The sequence below is a fragment of the Entelurus aequoreus genome, linkage group LG22 (assembly GCF_033978785.1).
Source record: "Entelurus aequoreus isolate RoL-2023_Sb linkage group LG22, RoL_Eaeq_v1.1, whole genome shotgun sequence".
In the NCBI taxonomy this organism is placed as follows: domain Eukaryota; kingdom Metazoa; phylum Chordata; class Actinopteri; order Syngnathiformes; family Syngnathidae; genus Entelurus; species Entelurus aequoreus.
In genome coordinates this window covers 33,252,993-33,272,719 of record NC_084752.1, presented here as the reverse complement: position 1 = coordinate 33,272,719, position 19,727 = coordinate 33,252,993, and the positions used below count along the sequence as shown (strand labels likewise).

The 19,727-nt window shown below is 40.7% G+C and overlaps 1 protein-coding gene across 1 annotated transcript in view; it reads right to left on the bottom strand.

Annotated features, from left to right (window-relative positions):
• suclg1 (succinate-CoA ligase GDP/ADP-forming subunit alph) overlaps positions 1–19,727 on the bottom strand; it is a 70,351-nt gene that overhangs the window by 33,940 nt on the left and 16,684 nt on the right. The window contains exons 3-7 of the mRNA XM_062032954.1: positions 15,626–15,742; positions 15,252–15,464; positions 11,299–11,356; positions 8,046–8,129; positions 4,480–4,631 (exon numbers count right to left, since the gene is read on the bottom strand). Coding sequence (XP_061888938.1) covers positions 4,480–4,631; positions 8,046–8,129; positions 11,299–11,356; positions 15,252–15,464; positions 15,626–15,742 — 624 coding nt within the window. The remainder of the gene's footprint in view (positions 1–4,479; positions 4,632–8,045; positions 8,130–11,298; positions 11,357–15,251; positions 15,465–15,625; positions 15,743–19,727) is intronic.

Below are 19,727 nucleotides of genomic sequence, written 5' to 3'. Positions count from 1 at the left end.
CACGGACGAGGAGATGCTGCTCCGTTATTGATTGAAGTAAAGTCTGAATGTCATTAAAACAGTTAGCTCCATCTTTTGACACTTCTTCCACTCCCGTCCTTGCACGCTACACCGCTACAACAAAGATGACGGGGAGAAGACGCTGTCGAAGGTGAGCCACGTAAATAAGACAGCCCACAAAATGGTGCATCCTCAAGCGACTGTTAGTAAGCGACTTGAAGATGATTTGTAAAACATAATCTATGCAACATTTTGACCAAAGAACCACCATTACATGTTATGTAGACCACAAGGAAGTGTTTCACATTTAGAAAAAAATCATATGACCGCTTTAATGCGCCTTACAATCCGGTGCACCTTTTGTATGAAAAAAGATCTGACTAGACCCGCTCTTCGGCAGTTCGCCTTTTAATCCGGTGTGCCCTATGGTCCGAAAAATACGGTAATTTATTTCAAAGATTTTTTTTTTTTTTTTTTAAGGCAGTTTTTCGGCTATTTTTTAGGTATAGGTTAATTGTCAGCAACCAAAATGAGGTTTTGTAACCTGCAGCCTGTTTTAAAAATGTTTTTTTTATAATTACTATAACAAATAATACATTGTGAGAATCGGTTTTAATCTAGAATTATGTTGAATTGAGAATGAATCCTAAATCGAATTCTCACCCCAAGAATCAGCATCGGTTTATATGGTGAGGTGCTTAAAGAGTCCTACCTCTAATAGTTATGTCTTCATTTTTAAAGGAAGCAGTTACAGCTCTGTGCTGGTCCTAATAATGAAGTACATGATTTCTTTGTGCAATGTTCTCCACTGTCAACTTGGAGTGAAAGCTTTTGTCACGCACTCCCTCGCTCTAATGGGCTTTTTCACGCACCTTTTATCTGAACTGTGCCTCCGTGTCAACACTTTGGGTGACTGTATTTTATTTGCCAAGAGAGTGCAGGGGAGAGAGTCATTCTCCTGAGACGCTTGCAGGAGATTTGCATGCATTAGAGCTGCTGAGAGTAAATTAAATCAATTTCTCAGCCTGGAAGCTCTGTGAACACACACAGAAATGCACAGGAAGAAAACAAAGCAAAAGACCAACGCACAGCAAAAAGCAAAAACAAGCGCAGGTCTTGTCTGGATTTTATAACTTCAATTATCTGCTCTTTTTGTCGCATTGCTCTTCTTACACTGCACTAGGGTTGTACCGGTATTCGTATAGTACCGCGGTTTTAATTAATCATATTTGGTACTATACCGCCTCTAAAAAGTACCGGTCCCCGCCCCGCCCCCGCCCCGCCCCCACCCCTTTTTTTTAACTGGCATGACGGCACCTCGTCACGTCATGGCATTGCTGGTTTTACGAGCAGAGGAGCATGCTCGGCAGCGCACAATCAGGGAGTACTTACAAGCAGACACAGTGTGTAGACAGAAAAGAGAGAATGGACACATTTTGGCTTAAAAACTAAAGATAAAGGTGAAGTTATAACACTGAAACACCCTCAGGAAGAGGTGCTTTAGGACATAGGCTAACGTCCAGCCGCAGTCTGCAGTGTTTTAGCTACTTCTAAATCACTAATCCTTGCCTTCATGTTGACAAATAAAATTTCTTACAAGTAGTATTATCACTGGAGGACGAGGAATAGCTAAACATGCTTCACTATACACCCTGAGAGGATACAATAGCTCAGTGGCGTCACAATGTAAACAAATGCCATGGGTGGATCTACACCTAACATCCACTGTAATGATACCAAGTACAGGAGCGTATCTAGTCCACACTACTGTGATTCTATCGATATTGTATTAGCGTCACAAACTCTTTTTTTGTTTTTTTAAATTTACATTATGTTTATAAACTCAGGAAATACATCCATGGACACATGAGGACTTTGAATATGACCAATGTACGATCCTGTAACTACTTGGTATCGGATCGATACCAAAAGCTAGCGCCCCTGAATGTAAAGAAATGCCATGGGCAGATCTACACCTGACATCCACTGTACTGATACCAAGTGCAAGAGCGTGTCTAGTCGATACTACTATGATTACATCTATATTTTTTATCGTCACAATATCTTTTTTCCTTTTTTTAAAATTCATATTATGTTTATAAACTCAGGAAGTACGTCCCTGGAAAAAATGAGGACGTTGAATATGACCAATGTATGATCCTGTAACTCATTGGTATCTGATCGATACCTAAATGTGTGGTATTATCCAAAACTAATGTAAAGTATCAAACAACAGAAGAATAAGTGATTATTACATTTTAACAGAAGTGTAGATAGAAAATGTTGAAACAGAAAATAAGCAGATATTAACAGTAAATGAACAAGTAGATTTTTACAGCTTGTCCCTCATAATGTTGACAAAATAATAGAATATAAATGACAATATGTTACTGCATACTAAGGCTGAAACGACGCGTCGACGTAGTCGACGTCATCGGTTACGTAAATACGTCGACGCCGTTTTTGTGCGTTGACGCGTCACATATTTACGTCACACTACCGTCATGGCGAAGCGCAAAGCAGACGATCAAAGCAGACGATGCGAGCGGTGCGAGCGAGGGGGAAAAATCACGCCAAAAGTCGTCAAAAGTGTGGAAGTATTTCAATACACAGCCTAATAATGTTGTTGTATGCACACTGTGTCGAGCGTAAATGGCCTATCTTAGCAGCACAACGGCTATGAACGAACATTTGAAAAGAAAACCATCAACTAGTCAATCGTCCGCGTGAGCATACGTTGTCATCATTACACAAAAACATTAATGTGTCATTTGTATCTGCTAGGGGTGTAACGGTACGTGTTTTGTATTGAACCGTTTCGGTACGGGGCTTTCGGTTCGGTACGGGGGTGTACCGAACGAGTTTCTAAGCTAAAGCTAACTTTAGCTGCTAAAGTCATAACAAGCTGCTTCGCTCCTTCTGCCTCTGTCTCAGCACGCAGCATTGTCCCACCCACACAACCATCTGATTGGTACACACGAAGCATTATCAGCCAATCAGCAGTGCGTATTCAGAGCGCATGTAGTCAGCGCTTCAGCGTGGAGCAGATAGGTGTTTAGCAGGTGAGCATCAGGCAGCGGACTCTCCCCAAATGATAATAAACACCTCCCAGTCAACTACTAGTAACATCACTATGAGCCCGTTGACCTTCTAGAAACTTAAACTGCAGCTCAGCTCACTCGCAGTCCTGGCTTGAGGTGAAGGCTAATTACCTCTCAGTTCCAGCCACATCGACCCCTTCTGAGCGCCTATTTTCAGCTGCTGGGAATATTGTAAACAAGAAAAGAACCAGAGCATGTAGACATGCTAACCTTTCTTCATTACAACTGTTAGTCACTCACTGGAATGAGTAGAATTGGTTATTGTGTACTGTGTTGGACTGGATGTTTATTTTGCACATTTTAAAAGCAATACTTAATGTTTACAGTGCTCCAGAATATTTAGATTGGCACTTTTTTGTATTGGATATTTATCTTTATTTTTGCACATTTTAGCAAATAAGCAATACTTTCACTTTTGTTGAAATGTTTACACTGTTGTTACAGAATATTTCGTTTTACACTTTTTTGTATTGGATGTTTATCTTTATTTTTGCACATTTTAAAGCAAAATAAGCAATACTTTTACTTTTGAAATGCTTATACTATTGCAGAATATTAAGATTTGCACTGGATGTTGACTTTTATATTTGCACATTAAAAAGCAAATAAGCTACTTTTAATTTTGTTAAAGGTTAAGTTTTAAATGTTTACATTGTTACAGAATATTTAGTCATGTTGTTGTCAATGTTGACTGAGCGGCCATACTTCTTTTTTTTTGTAAATAAAAGCCATGCCTTTTGAAAAAACTGGCCTACATTTATTTTTTCATCTTCATTTTGAATAAAAAAATAATCGGTAAAAGGAAAAATAATCTATAGATTAATCACAAAAAAATAAAAATCTATAGATTAACCGATTAATCGAAAAAATAATCTATAGATTAATCGATAGAAAAATAATCGTTAGCTGCAGCCTTACTGCATACGTCAGTTTACTAATTAGGAGTCTTTGTTTGTTTACTTACTACTAAAAGACAAGTTGTCTAGTATGTTCACTATTTTATTTAAGGACTAAATTGCAAAAATAAACATGTTTAATGTACCCTAACATTTTTTGTTAAAATAAAGCTAATATTGCCATTTTTTGTGGTCCCCTTCATTTAGAAAAGTATCAAAATACATTGGTATCGGGACAACCCTACACTGCACCTGTGCAAAACGTGCCCCCTGAGTTGTACGCTCAAATACCTGTCTGTCACTCGTTATCCTGATCATGTTAATCAAAGACTTTGTAGACAAAATATGGCCTGAGGCTGTGATCCCTGTTAGACGTCACACCGTCTCCTTGGCTGTATGTGACATTTGAGGAGGACAGCTTGCATCTGGACAATCGAGTAGTGTCAACCGAGGACAAGGAAGGAAAGTAATGGTTGTCTTACGGTGTTGTGCTGTTTAAGGTACTCCGCCGCGTTCTCCTCCGCGTTGCCTCCAATCTCCCCGATCAGGATGATGCCCTCCGTCTTGGGATCCTGCAGGAACACCTCCAGGCAATCGATGAAGTTTGTACCGTTGAAGGGATCCCCGCCGATGCCTTTGCAGGGGACAAAGCAAACGTCTGTTGTGTACGCAGCACTCGCAGCCGCGTGAATATTTGAGGACCACATGGCGGCACAGCGTGAAACTGGAATACAAATCAGGCGAAAGTAACTTTATGCCTGATACGCTCTGATCATCACAGGCGCGTCGAGCGCTTTCATGGCTCAGCGTTGGGGATTCGTGAAAACAATTCAGCACAGCCGGAATTGCTTCTGGTGAGCAAAGGAAATATTAATAGATGGATTTACTTTGAGCAGGTTTTTGTGTGTTCTACATCTCAAGTGTGTTCCATTATTCTGTCTCATCAGGCTGACTCCGACATTAAATGACTTCACAAAGTACCTCCTAACCTTTAGCACACTTTTTTCCCCCATTCAATTCAGTAAAAAAGGTTGCAGACATTGCTTCGACATATGGATATAGTACCATTTCACTGACAGGGGCCTCAATCAACCCTGAAAAAGCAATACAACAATGAAGTCAATTTCTACTCAATACTAGCTTGGCTACTTTGCCTAAGAACATAACTAAAAATACACCATAAATTCCCGACTATAAGCCGCTACTTTTTTTTGTACACTTTGAACCCAGAGGCTTGTAAGACGGAGCGGCTAATTCATGATTTTTTTCTTTGCTGGCGGGGATAATAAAAATAATTTTGTAAAAAAAACAAGCAAAAACACTGAAATTGTGTTTTATTGTTTATGCTATGGTGCCATCTTTTGTGCGAGTTCCCTATTTAACGGTAGTGCTTTTTTTCTTTTTCCCCATTTTTCTTTTGCCATTCAGTCTTCAAGTCATCCATAGCGTTTCTACTAGTATGGATTCTTCATTCATCGCTCCAAGCAACGTTTGTAAGTTTTACAATATAACTAAAACTCTTCTTACTTACTAAACCGTCCCAAGTGTGATGTTTGTGGGAGTGTTTTCATGCATATTTGTACGTGCTATCGTAATGTAATCAAGCTGGCGTCTTTAGCAATAGCTAATATGCTAATTTACGAGTGTCTTGGTTAGTAATATTAACAACTCATTTCATATAGTATATATCTGCGGCTAATAGTCTGGTATATGGAATGGTCTATGGAATGGCTAATGGTCTACTATATGGAAGTCATATGTTTTTCCTTCTACAATTTAGGGGGTGCGGCTTATATCCCTGTGCGCTCTACAATCCAAAAATGACGGTACTGCATTGACGCACCAGTAGACCTGGGCCGGTATTTGACAAGTCAATAATCGAACGATTAATTTAAAAGTAACTTGACAACTTTGCCAGCTTTGATAAGTTAGTTATTATCGTATTACAGTTAGTATTACCGTAAATTCCTGACTATAAGCCGCTACTTTTTTCACCCACACTTTGAGCCCTGTGGCTTTTTAAACTGTGCTGGTAATTGATGGATTTTTCTTCTGTGACGACTACAATACAAATAGTTGAAAAAAAATAAACAAATGTGACCGACTAATCCATATCAGGGGTGTGAATCTTTTGGCACCTTACGCTTTGTTTCAGATTCCGATTCCTGAAATGACGATTCGGAATTGAGTCTCGATATATACTGGCTCTCACAATCACAATGAATTATTTGGTATAGGAATTACAGTGAAACTTTTTTTTAAAACAGGTTAGAGATTAGAAAAAATCATTCTAGTTGCATGGAGATAGCCTAAAAATGTATTTAAAAAAAATTGATTCTTGTAAATATTAAAATAAAATACGATATTTTTTTTTATTGATTTTTGACATTTATGGATGTGTTTATAATCGGGATAAATAATAATCTGGATACATTTTTAAGTAGTTTACATTTTGAAAATCTATCTTTCTAATATCTAATACTTTCGGAGCGTGGGGCTTGGACGGTTAGCTAATAACGCCTCCACACACGACTGGAGCTAAACTTTACATACAATTATTGAATACATATCATCCAAAGCAGTGATTGCCAAAGAGTGGTATACAGGCTCTATCTAGTGGTACGCAAAAACAGTCAATTAAATATTCAAACACAGTGTTACTGTTCCAACTGTGTAATGTTACAGTGGCCAAAAATATTACATCTACTTTTAAATAAAACCTCTGCCTTGTTTTTAATTAATATTTAGGCCTACTAAGCTACTGTATTTACTGTTGCTCATTATGGTGGTACTTGGAGAGGGTTTTCTGAGGTGGTACTTAGTGAAACAAGCCTGAGAACCACTGATCTAGACCACAAGAAGGTTTTTTAAATTTAGATTGGACTCATCATCGGCTCCTTTTAATGTGATCACTGCCCATTCCATCCATCCATCCATTTTCTACCGCTTGTCCCTTACGGGGTCGCGGGGGCGGCTGGAGCCTATTCCAGTTGACCCTGGACAAGTCGCCACCTCATCACAGGGCCAACACCGATAGACAACACACACACGGGACCATTTGGTGTTGCCAATCAACCTATCCCCAATAAAAGATGGATATATTAAAATAAAATTACCAGTAAAAGTTATTATCAAACTAGGAGACCTCAGGTTCCAAAATGTTGGTGACCCCTGCTCTATGGGATGCGAAAAAAGAAAATAAAGCAAAAGGGCCTGCATTCTTTATAAAAGCCACTAGAGGGCAGCATTTCAACTGTCAATGTATTGCTAATGTCAAAAGAGAAAAATGAAAACAATTTTTTTTACACCACAATCAAGAATGCAGCACATTTGCATCTCTCCTTTCACCTCCAAGACACCACACACGAGTTCCACTTCTAAAAGTATTACCGCTGAAAGAGTATATGAACTATAAAAACACGCAGCAGACTAATAGTCACAGGCAAAACATCAACTGAATTTATACCCATACCATTAAAAAAGACCTGGGCATTTGAAGGGGGGGTCATGAATAATAAAAGAAAACTATGTTAACATCAACACGGATGACAGTGATATTAAATATTGTACCGACGGTAATTTTCTCCAGCCTTGCAGGTCGGACACACGCTTTAGGACTCGGTAGCAGTAGCACCAATAAAGCACTTTAATAAACTCGACGGTATTAAACTCCTTTGCAGCGCTGGCCTTTATGAAGTCAGGCTAGAGGACACGCCGTAATTAAAATGTCAAAATGATAATGAACCCACTTTGTTTTTTTCTGTTATTTCGGGCGTCCGACTTTAACCGCAATTACAGATTTTTCGGGCGGGGGGTGGGGGTGGGGGACGGTAGATGATTTGGTCATAAGATTTTGTTTGTATATAATGACAAATCCGCTCGTAAATAAAAAGCGCCGCGTTATGAAGTAAAAGCGTGAGTCATGATAGCTTGATGTCGTTTGAAAATATCTCTTGTGACAATCTATGACGTTCACAATCAAAGGGAAACACGTCAGCGTGTTTTATACTGTAAAGTAGTGACGTTAATAGCCTTTGCAAAATCTTACCAACACAGAGGGACTGTCCGAGGCCCACTTGCGTAGTTTGGTGCACGGCCTCGTATGTCAGCGTTCCTGATCTCGACACAATGCCTGAAAGAGGGAGAAATATTTATTTAGGATGTACCCTAAAATACATTAAAAAAAACCTTCCTACAGCTTCCTACAACGTTTTATATGCACACTGTAAATATGTAATGTAGTAACAGGCACATTCATAATAACATAATATTTATGTATTTTTGTCATACTTGTCAAGTACATGGTGGCGTATTTATTTCACAGGCGCATCACAATGTTCACTTTCCCTTCAACAACAACACTACTAATCATGGCAGACTTCATGAGACAACAAAGACTACATTGGGACAAATGATGATCCAGAACCTTATATTTTTGAGCCTGAATATAAGGAGGATGACCTACAAGTTTTAGTAGCTGTGTGCTAAACAGATCCAGCTTTAGTGAATCACTACAGTAAGAATCATGTAGCAGTATTGCTAAACAAGAACCACAAACTACGAACATAATAAAATAATCACTTACTGTACAATGTCTGCTCTCACTGGGATGCAGACTGATGGGATGTTTATATCTTCCCGTTTAGATTAAAAATGTATCATAAACCTCACAGGCGCCGCAATCGAGCGTGTTTTTCACTATCTCCGTGCCTAACTTGGATGTCAAAACTGACCAACTTCTCGGTTTATGGCCACAACCTTCTGCTCTCCAGGTGAGAGGCATGATTTATAATCTAAAATAAACTCAGAGGAGAAAGCAGCTCCCCAGTTTATGACGTCAATATAGTAGCATAAGCTAGTTACTGTATCTCTCTGTGATCACGGTACTTAGTCTGCGTTAGCGCTTATGACAAGATCGCTAATACAGAACTTGGCTAATATACAGGTCACGATATGTAAATGGAATTTGTTGGCATTTTTTTGAAAGTTTATTAGGTGGCATCATGAGCACAATAGAAGAAATGAAGTCCATCCATCTATCTTCTACCGCCTGTGCCTCTCGGGGTCGCGGGGGTGTCTCATGAATCCCATTACCTCCATGGTTAGCTGACTTTTACCAGCATGTATTTACTAGTTAGAATGCATTTAAAATATAAAATAACGTGTGCTTGTCTTACATAGGGATTGTGAACGATGGGCAAAAGAGTGTGGTACCCCTTTTTGGGGAATTTTGCCTATCGTTCACAATCATTATGAGAGACATGACGACGGATGTTATTTGTTTTATGCATACTATATATTAACTAAATGCAATCAAAAGTTTGCTTACAATGGAGCCTACGGGAGCCGCACAATTCCGCTTACAAAGCCCTTAAAAACACATCTAAACACCTCCATTGAGGTTTTATATAGATGATGTAAGTATATACACTATATTGCCAAAAGTATTTGGCCACCTGCCTTGACTCACACATGAACTTGAACCCATAGGGTTCAATGTGATGTGGATCCACCTTTTGCAGCTATTACATCTTCAACTCTTCTGGAAAGGCTGTCCACAAGGTTGCGGAGTGTGTTCATAGGTATTTTCGACCATCCAAAAGCGCATTGGTGAGGTCACACACTGATGTTGGTCGAGAAGGCCTGGCTCTCAGTCTCCGTTCTAATTTTTCTCAAAGGTGTCCTATCAGGTTCAGGTCAGGACTCTGTGCAGGCCAGTCAAGTTCATCCACACAAGACTCTGTCATCCATGTCTTTATGGACCTTGCTTTGTGCACAGTCATGTTGGAAGAGGAAGGGGCCCGCTCTAAACTGTTCCCACAAGTGTGGGAGCATGGAATTGTCCAAAATGTTTTGGCATCCTGGAGCATTCAAAGTTCCTTTCACTGGAACTAAGGGGCCAAGCCCAACTCCTGAAAAACAGCCCGACACCATAATTCCTACTCCACCAAATTTCACACTCGGCACAATGCAGTCCGAAATGTACCGTTCTCCTGGCAACCTCCAAACCCAGACTGGTCCATCAGATTTCCAGATGGAAAAGCATGATTCATCACTCCAGAGAAGGCGTCTCCACTGTTCAGTGGCGACGTGCTTTACACCACTGCATCCCACGCTTTGCATTGGACTTGGTGATGTGTGGCTTAGATACAGCTGGTCGGCCATGGAAACCCATTCCATGAAGCTCTCTGCATACTGTACGTGGGCTAATTGGAAGGGCATATGAAGTTTGGAGCTCTGTAGCAACTACTTTGCACTATGCTGACCCCTCTGTCAGTTTACGTGGCCTACCATTTTGTGGCTGAGTTGCTGTTGTTCACTTTTCTTTATCTAAAGCCAACAGTTGACTTTGGAATATTTTGGAGTGAGGAAATTTCACAACTGGATTTGTTGCACAGGTGGCATCCTATGACAGTTCCACGCTGGAAATCACTGAGAGCGGCCCATTCTTTCACAAATGTTTGTAGAAACAGTCTCCATGCCTAAGTGCTTGATTTGATACACCAAGTGATTAGGACACCCGATTCTGGTCAATTGGATGTGTGGCCAAATACTTTTGGCAATATAGTGTACGTCATGTAATAACATTTATTATTTACATATTTTGATTAAGCGTACTGCTTTTTTCATCACTGATTATTACTCACTGCAGACTTCATGAGAGCCAACAAACATAATGAAACATCCTACCTTACTAAGTCTGCTGTCATTAGGATGCCAACCGCTAGAATGTTCCTATATTCCCATTTAAATGAAGAATGACTCATAATCCTCGCAAGGAAAAGGGAAGGGGGGTACCAAGCGTCTTTTCGTGTCGGCCTCGCCAGTTTCGAGTATAAAAACGGCTGTTAAAGTGTACCAAATTGTCGGAATACCTACTCAGACTTCTGTGCAGGTGAGAGTCATGATTTATGATCTATGATCTAGAAGAAACTTACAGGGAGCAAAGAAACGAGGAAGTAGCAGACCACTCGATGATGTAAACATCAGGACACAAGGTTTTGATCAGAGCGCCGCTATAAATAAGTTTTGTTTGTCTGCGTTAGCACTTGTAATAACAAAATCACTAATACTTGGTTAATATTCAAGTCACAAAATGTAAATGAAGTATTGTTGGCGCTTTTTGAATGGTTATTTATTGGGTTTGATGGGTGGATTAGTGGAGCTCCCATTGGCTCCGCTGTAAGTGGACTTTTATTTAATAAAATGTCTTTCATAATGATTTTGAACGATAGGAATTTAAGATTGACATTTTAATAATGGTGTCATGTCACTTCTAAAAGCAATACAAGAAAACTTACCAATCCTTCCCTGTTTGTGAATGTGTCCAGGCATGATGCCAATCTTGCACTCACCAGGCTGAAAATAAACAATATAAATTCTAAAAATGTATACACACAAGGACCCAACATGACAGGATGCACTATCCACTGCCCAATGACGTTTATTCATTTAAAAACAGTACTGTAAATTCAGGACAATCCTACGCTTTGAAACCTGCGGCTTATAAAACAGTGCGGTTAATTTGTGGATTTTTCTTCACTGACGGCCGTAATTCAAATAGTTTAAAAAAAAACACCAAGCAAAGACACTGAAAAGGTGCGCTACAGTTGGTGCTATGGCGCCATCTATTGGACGAGTACTGTTCCATCTTCTAGCCGTCCATTCCGTTTCTGCTCCAAATGATTCTTCATTCATCACACCAAGCAACATTTGTAAGTTTAACAATATAACTAAAACAATTCTTCCTTACAAAACCGTCCCATGTATGATGTCTGTAGGAGTGTTTAATGCATATTTGTAACCGCTATCGTAATGTAATGAAGCTAGCGTCGTTCGCACTAGCTAATAAGTTTATAAGTGTGTGTGATAGTATTATTAACTTTCAATTAATTTGTGTGTTGTTTCAGCTTCGTAAATTCACCAAAACGTCACCGTGGACTTGTTGAGTCTGTCTAGCTGATTGGAGAGCAAGCTTCCGCACCTAGTGAATCCATGACAAGGACTTCTGTTTTGTTTGATCAGACGTTTTACTGCCGTGTTACAGACACCTTTTAGAAACAATTAAAGGGGCTGTTAGCAACATTTACACAGATGCTCAGAGGGCGCCAACTTTCCAATGTATTTTGTATTTTACATGGTATATCACGCCCTCTAACGGTTTCTCGTACGTAATGATGTGATTACGTACGTACGTAACACATGCAAGTGCATTAGCTTTAGATGTTGTAAGCTAACAATAGCAATTTAGATAACTAACGTTAGCTGTCATTGAATGTCCATTCTACGATAACAACCCGCTAATTGTTTGTTGCTTCTCTTGGACTGCTTTTGTTTGTGTGCACACGTGTTGATGAGACCGGGCGAGTGACCGCAGTAAACACCAATCATTTTATTCTGGCCTGCAAATTTTTTATTACATTAACTGCAGGCATGTGATTTGAACTTAATGAGAAAGACTGAAAATAAGCAGCAGGTCCCCAGCCAAGTCTAGCCAGGTGGGAGGTGATGGGGGTACAAACCGTGTTTATTCTATCAGCTAACTTTTTTTATCTGAATAGCCATTTGTGATTTATTGCATGAAATAAAAAAGATCTTGCAGTCATGTTTATGTTTCAAAATGATTCAACTATTCAATGTCAACATATAAACAGTAGAAATAATGAACAAAATGTCAGGTACTGTCTTGTTGTAAAACACCAATGAAAATGAAATGTAGCATTTGGACAGGCTATACTGTAGCAAAAGTCATCACATGTCTGCCACAATCATGTGTGTTCTTAAAGGCCTACTGAAATGATTTTTTTTTAATTAAACGGGGATAGCAGATCCATTCTATGTGTCATACTTGATCATTTCGCGACATTGCCATATTTTTGCTGAAAGGATTTAGTAGAGAACAACGACGATAAAGATCACAACTTTTGGTACCTGATAAAAAAAAGCCTTGCCCCTACCGGAAGTAGCGTGACGTAGTCAATTGAAAGGCTCCTCACATTTTCCTATTGTTTTCAACGCAGCTAGAGCAATTCGGACCGAGAAAGCGACGATTACCCCATTAATTTGAGCGAGTATGAAAGATTCGTGGATGAGGAACGTTCAAGTGAAGTACTAGAATGCAGTGCAAGACATATCTTTTTTCGCTCTGACCGTAACTTAGGTACAAGCTGGCTCATTGGATTCCACACTCTCTCCTTTTTCTATTGTGGATCACGGATTTCTATTTTAAACCACCTCGGATACTATATCCTCTTGAAAATGAGAGACGAGAACGCGAAATGGACATTCACAGTGACTTTTATCTCCACGACAATACATCGACGAAACACTTTAGCTACGGAGCTAACGTGATAGCATCGTGCTTAACTGCATATAGAAACAAAATAAATAAATCCCTGACTGGAAGGATAGACAGAAGATCAACAATACTATTAAACCATGGACATGTAAATACACGGTTAATGCTTTCCAGCCTGGCGAAGGTTAACAATGCTGTTGCTAACGACGCCATTGAAGCTAACTTAGCAACCGGACATCACAGAGCTATGCTAAACACATTAGCTATCCACCTACCCCAGCCAGCCCTCATCTGCTCATCAACACCCGTGCTCACCTGCGTTCCAGCGATCGACGGTGCGACGAAGGACTTCACCCGATCACAGATGCGGTCGGCGAGACGGAGGAAGTTAAGGTGAGTTCGGCGGCTAACGCGTCTGCTATCCATCTCTGTCTTCCTGGTTGTGTTGCTGTAGTCCGCCGCTAATACACCGATCCCACCTACAACTTTCTTCTTTGCAGTCTCCATTGTTCATTAAACAAATTGCAAAAGATTCACCAACACAGATGTCCAGAATACTGTGGGATTTTGAAATGAAAACAGAGCTTTTTTGTATTGTATTCAATGGGGTACCAATACTTCCGCATCAACTGATTCCGTCACGCGCATACGTCATCACATCTAGACGTTTTCAACCGGAAGTGTGGCGGGACATGTAAAATTGCAATTTATAAGTTAACCCGGCCGTATTGGCATGTGTTACAATGTTAAGATTTCATCATTGATATATAAACTATCAGACTGCGTGGTCGGTAGTAGTGGGTTTCAGTAGCCTTTAAATGTGTATTCCACCTCTTCCATGTCGAGAGCAGTATTGATTTGGTAAACAATTTAAATGAATGTGTTGTTTTATCCAGACGCATACATTTGTCCAAATGTGGCCAAGTAGACGCACTGTGGGTTTCCTGGACGTCGTCTACATTACTAAAAGAAACATCTAAGGAAGAGATCCCTCTGCCATGTTCTACTAGTTTGTGTAATATATAAATCCCCTGCTTGAATATTCCCTCTTCTCTTCTCCGACTCGCTCGTCGTCATTTGGGTTGTCTGTTGTGATTTCCCTTCCTGGTTCCATGACCCGCCCTATCTTGCCTCTGATTGGCCTGTCCCTAATGTTTTGCCCTAATCTTAACCAATCGTGACTCATCATAGTAAACAACCAACCAATCATGGATGTTCTTATACGTAAACCAACCAATCATCATTTATGTTTCCCGTATAGTTTGTCCCCTACTCGTGGAGTTGCTTCACTATGTAGCTTCCATTTTTAAGTTCATCATTTTCAATGGAAAACCGTAGTTTTTACCAATGGATTATCAAAAACCGTACTCATTACAGGAAAACCGTAGTTGTTGGCAGGTATGGCAGAGATTATAACACATATTGTAGGTCGGAAAAACTGAACATATTTTTTTATAGTTTTACAGAGATAAAGAAAGACAGATTTCCGTTTATAAAAATCACATGCCTGTATCTGTGTAATTGTGAAAAATATAAACATGAAAATATAGTCATGAAAATAAAGAAAACACATTGAATGAGAAGGTCTGTCCAAACTTTTGGCCTGTACTGTTATAAATGTGGCTTATAGTTCAGTGCAAATAATACATGGAAAAATTGTTTTTTTCTTCTAAAATTTAGTGGGTGCAGCTTATAAAGCGGTGCGCTCTATAGTTCGAAAAATGCGATAATTAGTAAATACAGTTTAGTTACAATTCCCGATGGAGATTGCAAACTGTTCATTGAATTCCACATGACAAAATGAATAAAACATGTGCCTTTAAGACATTAGCATGACTACCAGTGAAATGTACCTGAGAAGTTGAATGGCCTGTAGTCCCTTGAGAGTGCCTTTGTGCAGCAGCAGCAACAACAACAACAACAACAAAATGGGAACGTGTGTGTGTGTGTGTTTACGTTAATAACTCCGGGGCAGTTGGGGCCGACGAGGCGTGTGGTACCCTGGCGAAGGAGCTTGTGCTTCACTTTCACCATGTCCTGCTGGGGGATGCCCTCGGTTATGCACACCACCAGGGGGATCTCTGCGTCGATGGCCTCTATGATGGCGGCTGCCGCAAAGGGCGGGGGCACATAAATCACCGTGGCATCGGCCCCCGTGCCTTCCTTCGCCTGAGGTAAGGAATAAAAAAAAGGTATTGGTGCTGGATGCAACATGGCAATTATAAAGTGAGGAAACACTGCCATCTAATGTCTCGTTTGAAAAGTGCATCCATTCTAAACATGCTTGCTCAGGCTCACAATGATAAAAACCTGGCCCAATTCCCACTGACCTCCTTGACAGAGTTGAACACAGGCAGGCCGAGATGAGTCTTACCCCCCTTGCCAGGGGACACGCCTCCAACTAACTGGGATCCATAGTCCAGGGACTGTTGACTGTGAAATGTCCCCTAAGAGCACAAAGACATCAGTATATGAACGAGTGTGATATTAAGTAGAAATCACTCAATTATGCCAGGTCTGGCACAAGGATTGTTTCCCCTGAAAGACGCCATCGTCTGTCACCAGGCCTGACTGACAGGATGAATACATAAGTTCATGTGGGGATGAAGCCGCTACAATTAAGAAGGAAATGGAATAGTCTTGAAGGATAAATAATGACGTGAGCGTGGTTTAATCTCCTCCCTGACGAAGAGGGGGAAACAAAACAGGGGTTTTGTACCATGTCGGAGAAAATGCATTGAAGCTTCTGTGACGTATCTGACAACATATTTCCACTGCTGTCAGTTCGGATGAAGAAAAAGAGATGTAACCGACCTTGTGTCGTCAGAGAATGTTTGTCATTATTAAACAACAGTAATCAGTTATGTTACCTTAAAAGGGGAGATAATATGGAAACCTTGACTTTCAAATGGCTTGTTATATACCGTATTTTCTGGATCATAGGACCATAGGATCATGCACCGAATTATAAGGCGCACTGCCGATGAGCGGGTCTATTCAGGCCTTTTTTCATACAAAAGGATTATTATAAGGTGCATTAAAGGGGTCATATTATGATTTTTGTCTAAACTTAAAACATTTCCTTGTGGTCTACATAACATGTAATGGTGGTTCTTTGGTCAAAATGTTGCAAAGATTATGTTTTACAGACCATCTTCAAATCGCTTTCTGACAGTCGCTTCAGGATGCGCCGCTTTGTGAGCGGTCTTATTTACGTCTCACCCTCGACAGCGTCTTCTCCCCCGTCATCTTTGTTGTAGCGGTGTAGCGTGCAAGGGCCGGAGTGGAAGAAGTGTCAAAAGATGGAGCTAACTGTTTTAATGACATTCAGACTTTACTTCAATCAATAACGGAGCAGCATCTCCTCATCCGTGGCTCACTAGTGCAACAACAACGCTAGAAATGTGTCCCGTGATAAACCGTCCGACCGGAACTCTCTAATAACTAAAGTTCCGTGGGTGAATTATGTAAACTCACTCCACCGGTATGTTTTATCGAGATATAAGTTAGAATTTGACTCTACTTTATATTAGAAATGGCAACAGCAGAGGATGAGTGCCCCATAACAAGAAGATAGAGAAAAAGAAGAAGCTTATCGACTACGGCATCGGCACGACTATGGCGTGCCGATGTTTGTCCTTGTCATGTGGACAAACAAAGCACTACTTTTAAAAAAACAATGACGTTGCTTTCCCGTCAGATGACTAGGTATGAAACTATAATCGGTATTAACGGTAACTTGGGTAAGACTTCCAAGTTCCAACAGTACTTTGGATGGATGGATGGATGGAGATCGTGCCAGTCTGTTAATTATCACTGAAGATGCTGAGACAAGGTGGACAGAGGGTCCCGCCAGTCCTTGCAAAGAGCGTAAATGAATAACTTTCCTCTTAAGAGTTGTAATTTGTACTGGAATTAGATGCTATTAATCAGCAGTCCCAACCACTTGTAATATGTGTCTGCTCCCTGCTAGCGTTGCTGAACCCCCCCCCCCCCCCCCTCTTTCCACTAGACATTATTATCGGAACTGCTGGGATAATCAATTTGAAGAACGGCTTGCTTATCAAGCTAGAAGACATGACAATGTGCTCCCAATATAACTCGCTTCATTTCTCATCCTTTTCTAATTACCCGGAGTGTTCACTGCAACTGCACTTAACCATGCTTTATGATGTGGAGAGCAAAACAAAGGATGAAAAATGGCATGTGGGCAAGGAAAGAGGGGGTTATCAATCTGTAAAGTCCACGTATCTTCTGACTTGTCAAAAACACTTGCCGGTTTTTTTTTAAGTCTCCTTCAACACAAATGGTTCAAAGTGTCACGGACGGCGTGGCGAAGTTGGTAGAGTGGCTGTGCCAGCAATCGGAGGGTTGCTGGCTACTGGGGTTCAATCCCCACCTTCTACCATCCTAGTCACGTCCGTTGTGTCCTTGGGCAAGACACTTCACCCTGCTCCTGATGGGTGCTGGTTAGCGCCTTGCATGGCAGCTCCCTCCATCAGTGTGTGAATGTGTGTGTGAATGGGTGAATGTGGAAATACTGTCAAAGCGCTTTGAGTACCTTGAAGGTAGAAAAGCGCTATACAAGTATAACCCATTTATCATCATTTATTTAAGTGTATCGCGCAAGTTTTGTCTGTGTGTGTTTTATTGATTAAAACAATGGCTGAGGTTAGACAAGGGAAAGGAGCTGCTTTCTTTAGAACAATATCCAATAATAACAAGGGATATCACATGTTTAATGTGTTTAGATTCTTTCAGTGACGCTGGTTGCCAACTCTTTACTCGTATCTTAAAACTCATTTGTATACTCTAGCCTTTAAACAGACCCCCATTTTAGACCAGTTGTTCTGCCATCTCTTTTCTGCTCTGCCACCCTCTCCTGCATGGAGACGTTATTAGGTGACCACAGATTATGCGCTAGCTGTACAAAGTCGGGACCCAGGGTGGACTACTCATCTGTGCATCAGTTGGTGACGTCTCTGCGCTGCTGACTTGTTTGCATTCAAGATGATCCCCTGCTGGCCCCACTATGGACTGGACTCTCACATTATTAACTAGATCCACACCACATCCATTGCACCGGTCGCCCCCCGCCCCCTCATTTGGGTTTAGGTCTGGACTTTGACTGGGCCATTCTAACAGAAGAATAGGTTTTCTTTTAAACCATTCCATTGTCCCTGGCTTTATATTTATGGTTGTGTACCGCTGGGAGGTGAATCTCACCCCAGTCTCAAGTCTTTGGCAGACTCCAACACGACTTTTTCTAATTGCCTTTATTTGGCTCCATCAATCTTCCCATCAAGTCTGACCATATTTTCTGTCTTTGTCGGAGAGAAGCACCCCCCGAACATGATGCTGCCACCACCATATTTGACAGTGGGGATGATGTGTGCAGAGTGATGTGCACTATTAGTTCTCTGACACACATTTTGGCCACAAAACTCCATTTAGATCCCATCTGACCAAAGCACCTTATTCCACGTTTTTGCCGTGTCCCCAAACTTGTCTTCCGGCAAACTGCTTTGGATTTATTATGGTTTTCTTTTAACAATGGCTTTCTTCTTGCCACTCTTCCATAAAGACCGCATTTATGCAGTGCATGACTAATAGTTGTCTTGTGGACAGATTTTCCCCACCTGAGCTGTGGATCTCTGCATTTCGTCCAGTTACCATTTGCCTTTTGGCTGCATCTCCGATCAGTGCTCTCCTTGTTCGGCCAGTAAGTTTAGGTGGATGGCCTTGTCTTGGTGTGAATGAATGGGTGAATGTGGAAATAGTGTCAAAGCGCTTTGAGTTCCTTAGAAAGGTAGAAAAGCGCTATACAAGTACAACCCATTTACCATTTACCATTTTGTAGGTTTACAGTTGTGCCATACTCTCCATTTCCGGAAGATGAATTGAACAGTGCTGCTTCAGATGTTCAGAGCTTTGGAAATCTTTTTATAGCCTAAGCCTGCTTTAAACTTCTCCACAACGTTATCCTCGACCTGGCCGGTGTGTTCCTTGGCTTTCGCTTTTGGAAATGCAAAAGCATCACAGATAAATAACTGGCGGACCGCGGTCTGGGTCTATAGGTCTGTGTACAAACCTGTACCTATAGACAAGAAATTATTTAATGACTTTACATTTCAATAGGGGGTTCTCTTTTGACCGGCACACCTTTTATAGACTCTGCGGTGCGGGTGACTGGATTAGGAAATAACCAATTGCATGCGAGTTAAGCCAGTGTTTCCCAAACAGTGGCAGAGAAGATTGACACTATTTGTGTTTACTCTACACTCTGGTATTCATGTTGGAACAATACAAAAGCCTGCAGCTGTCTGCAGTGTTCAATCTATTTTAACAGGCTGCCTGTTCTGAAGTAATAAGTACACACACATTTTGTGACAGGAATAAAAAGAAATATATGTAACAGATAAATAAAGAAAC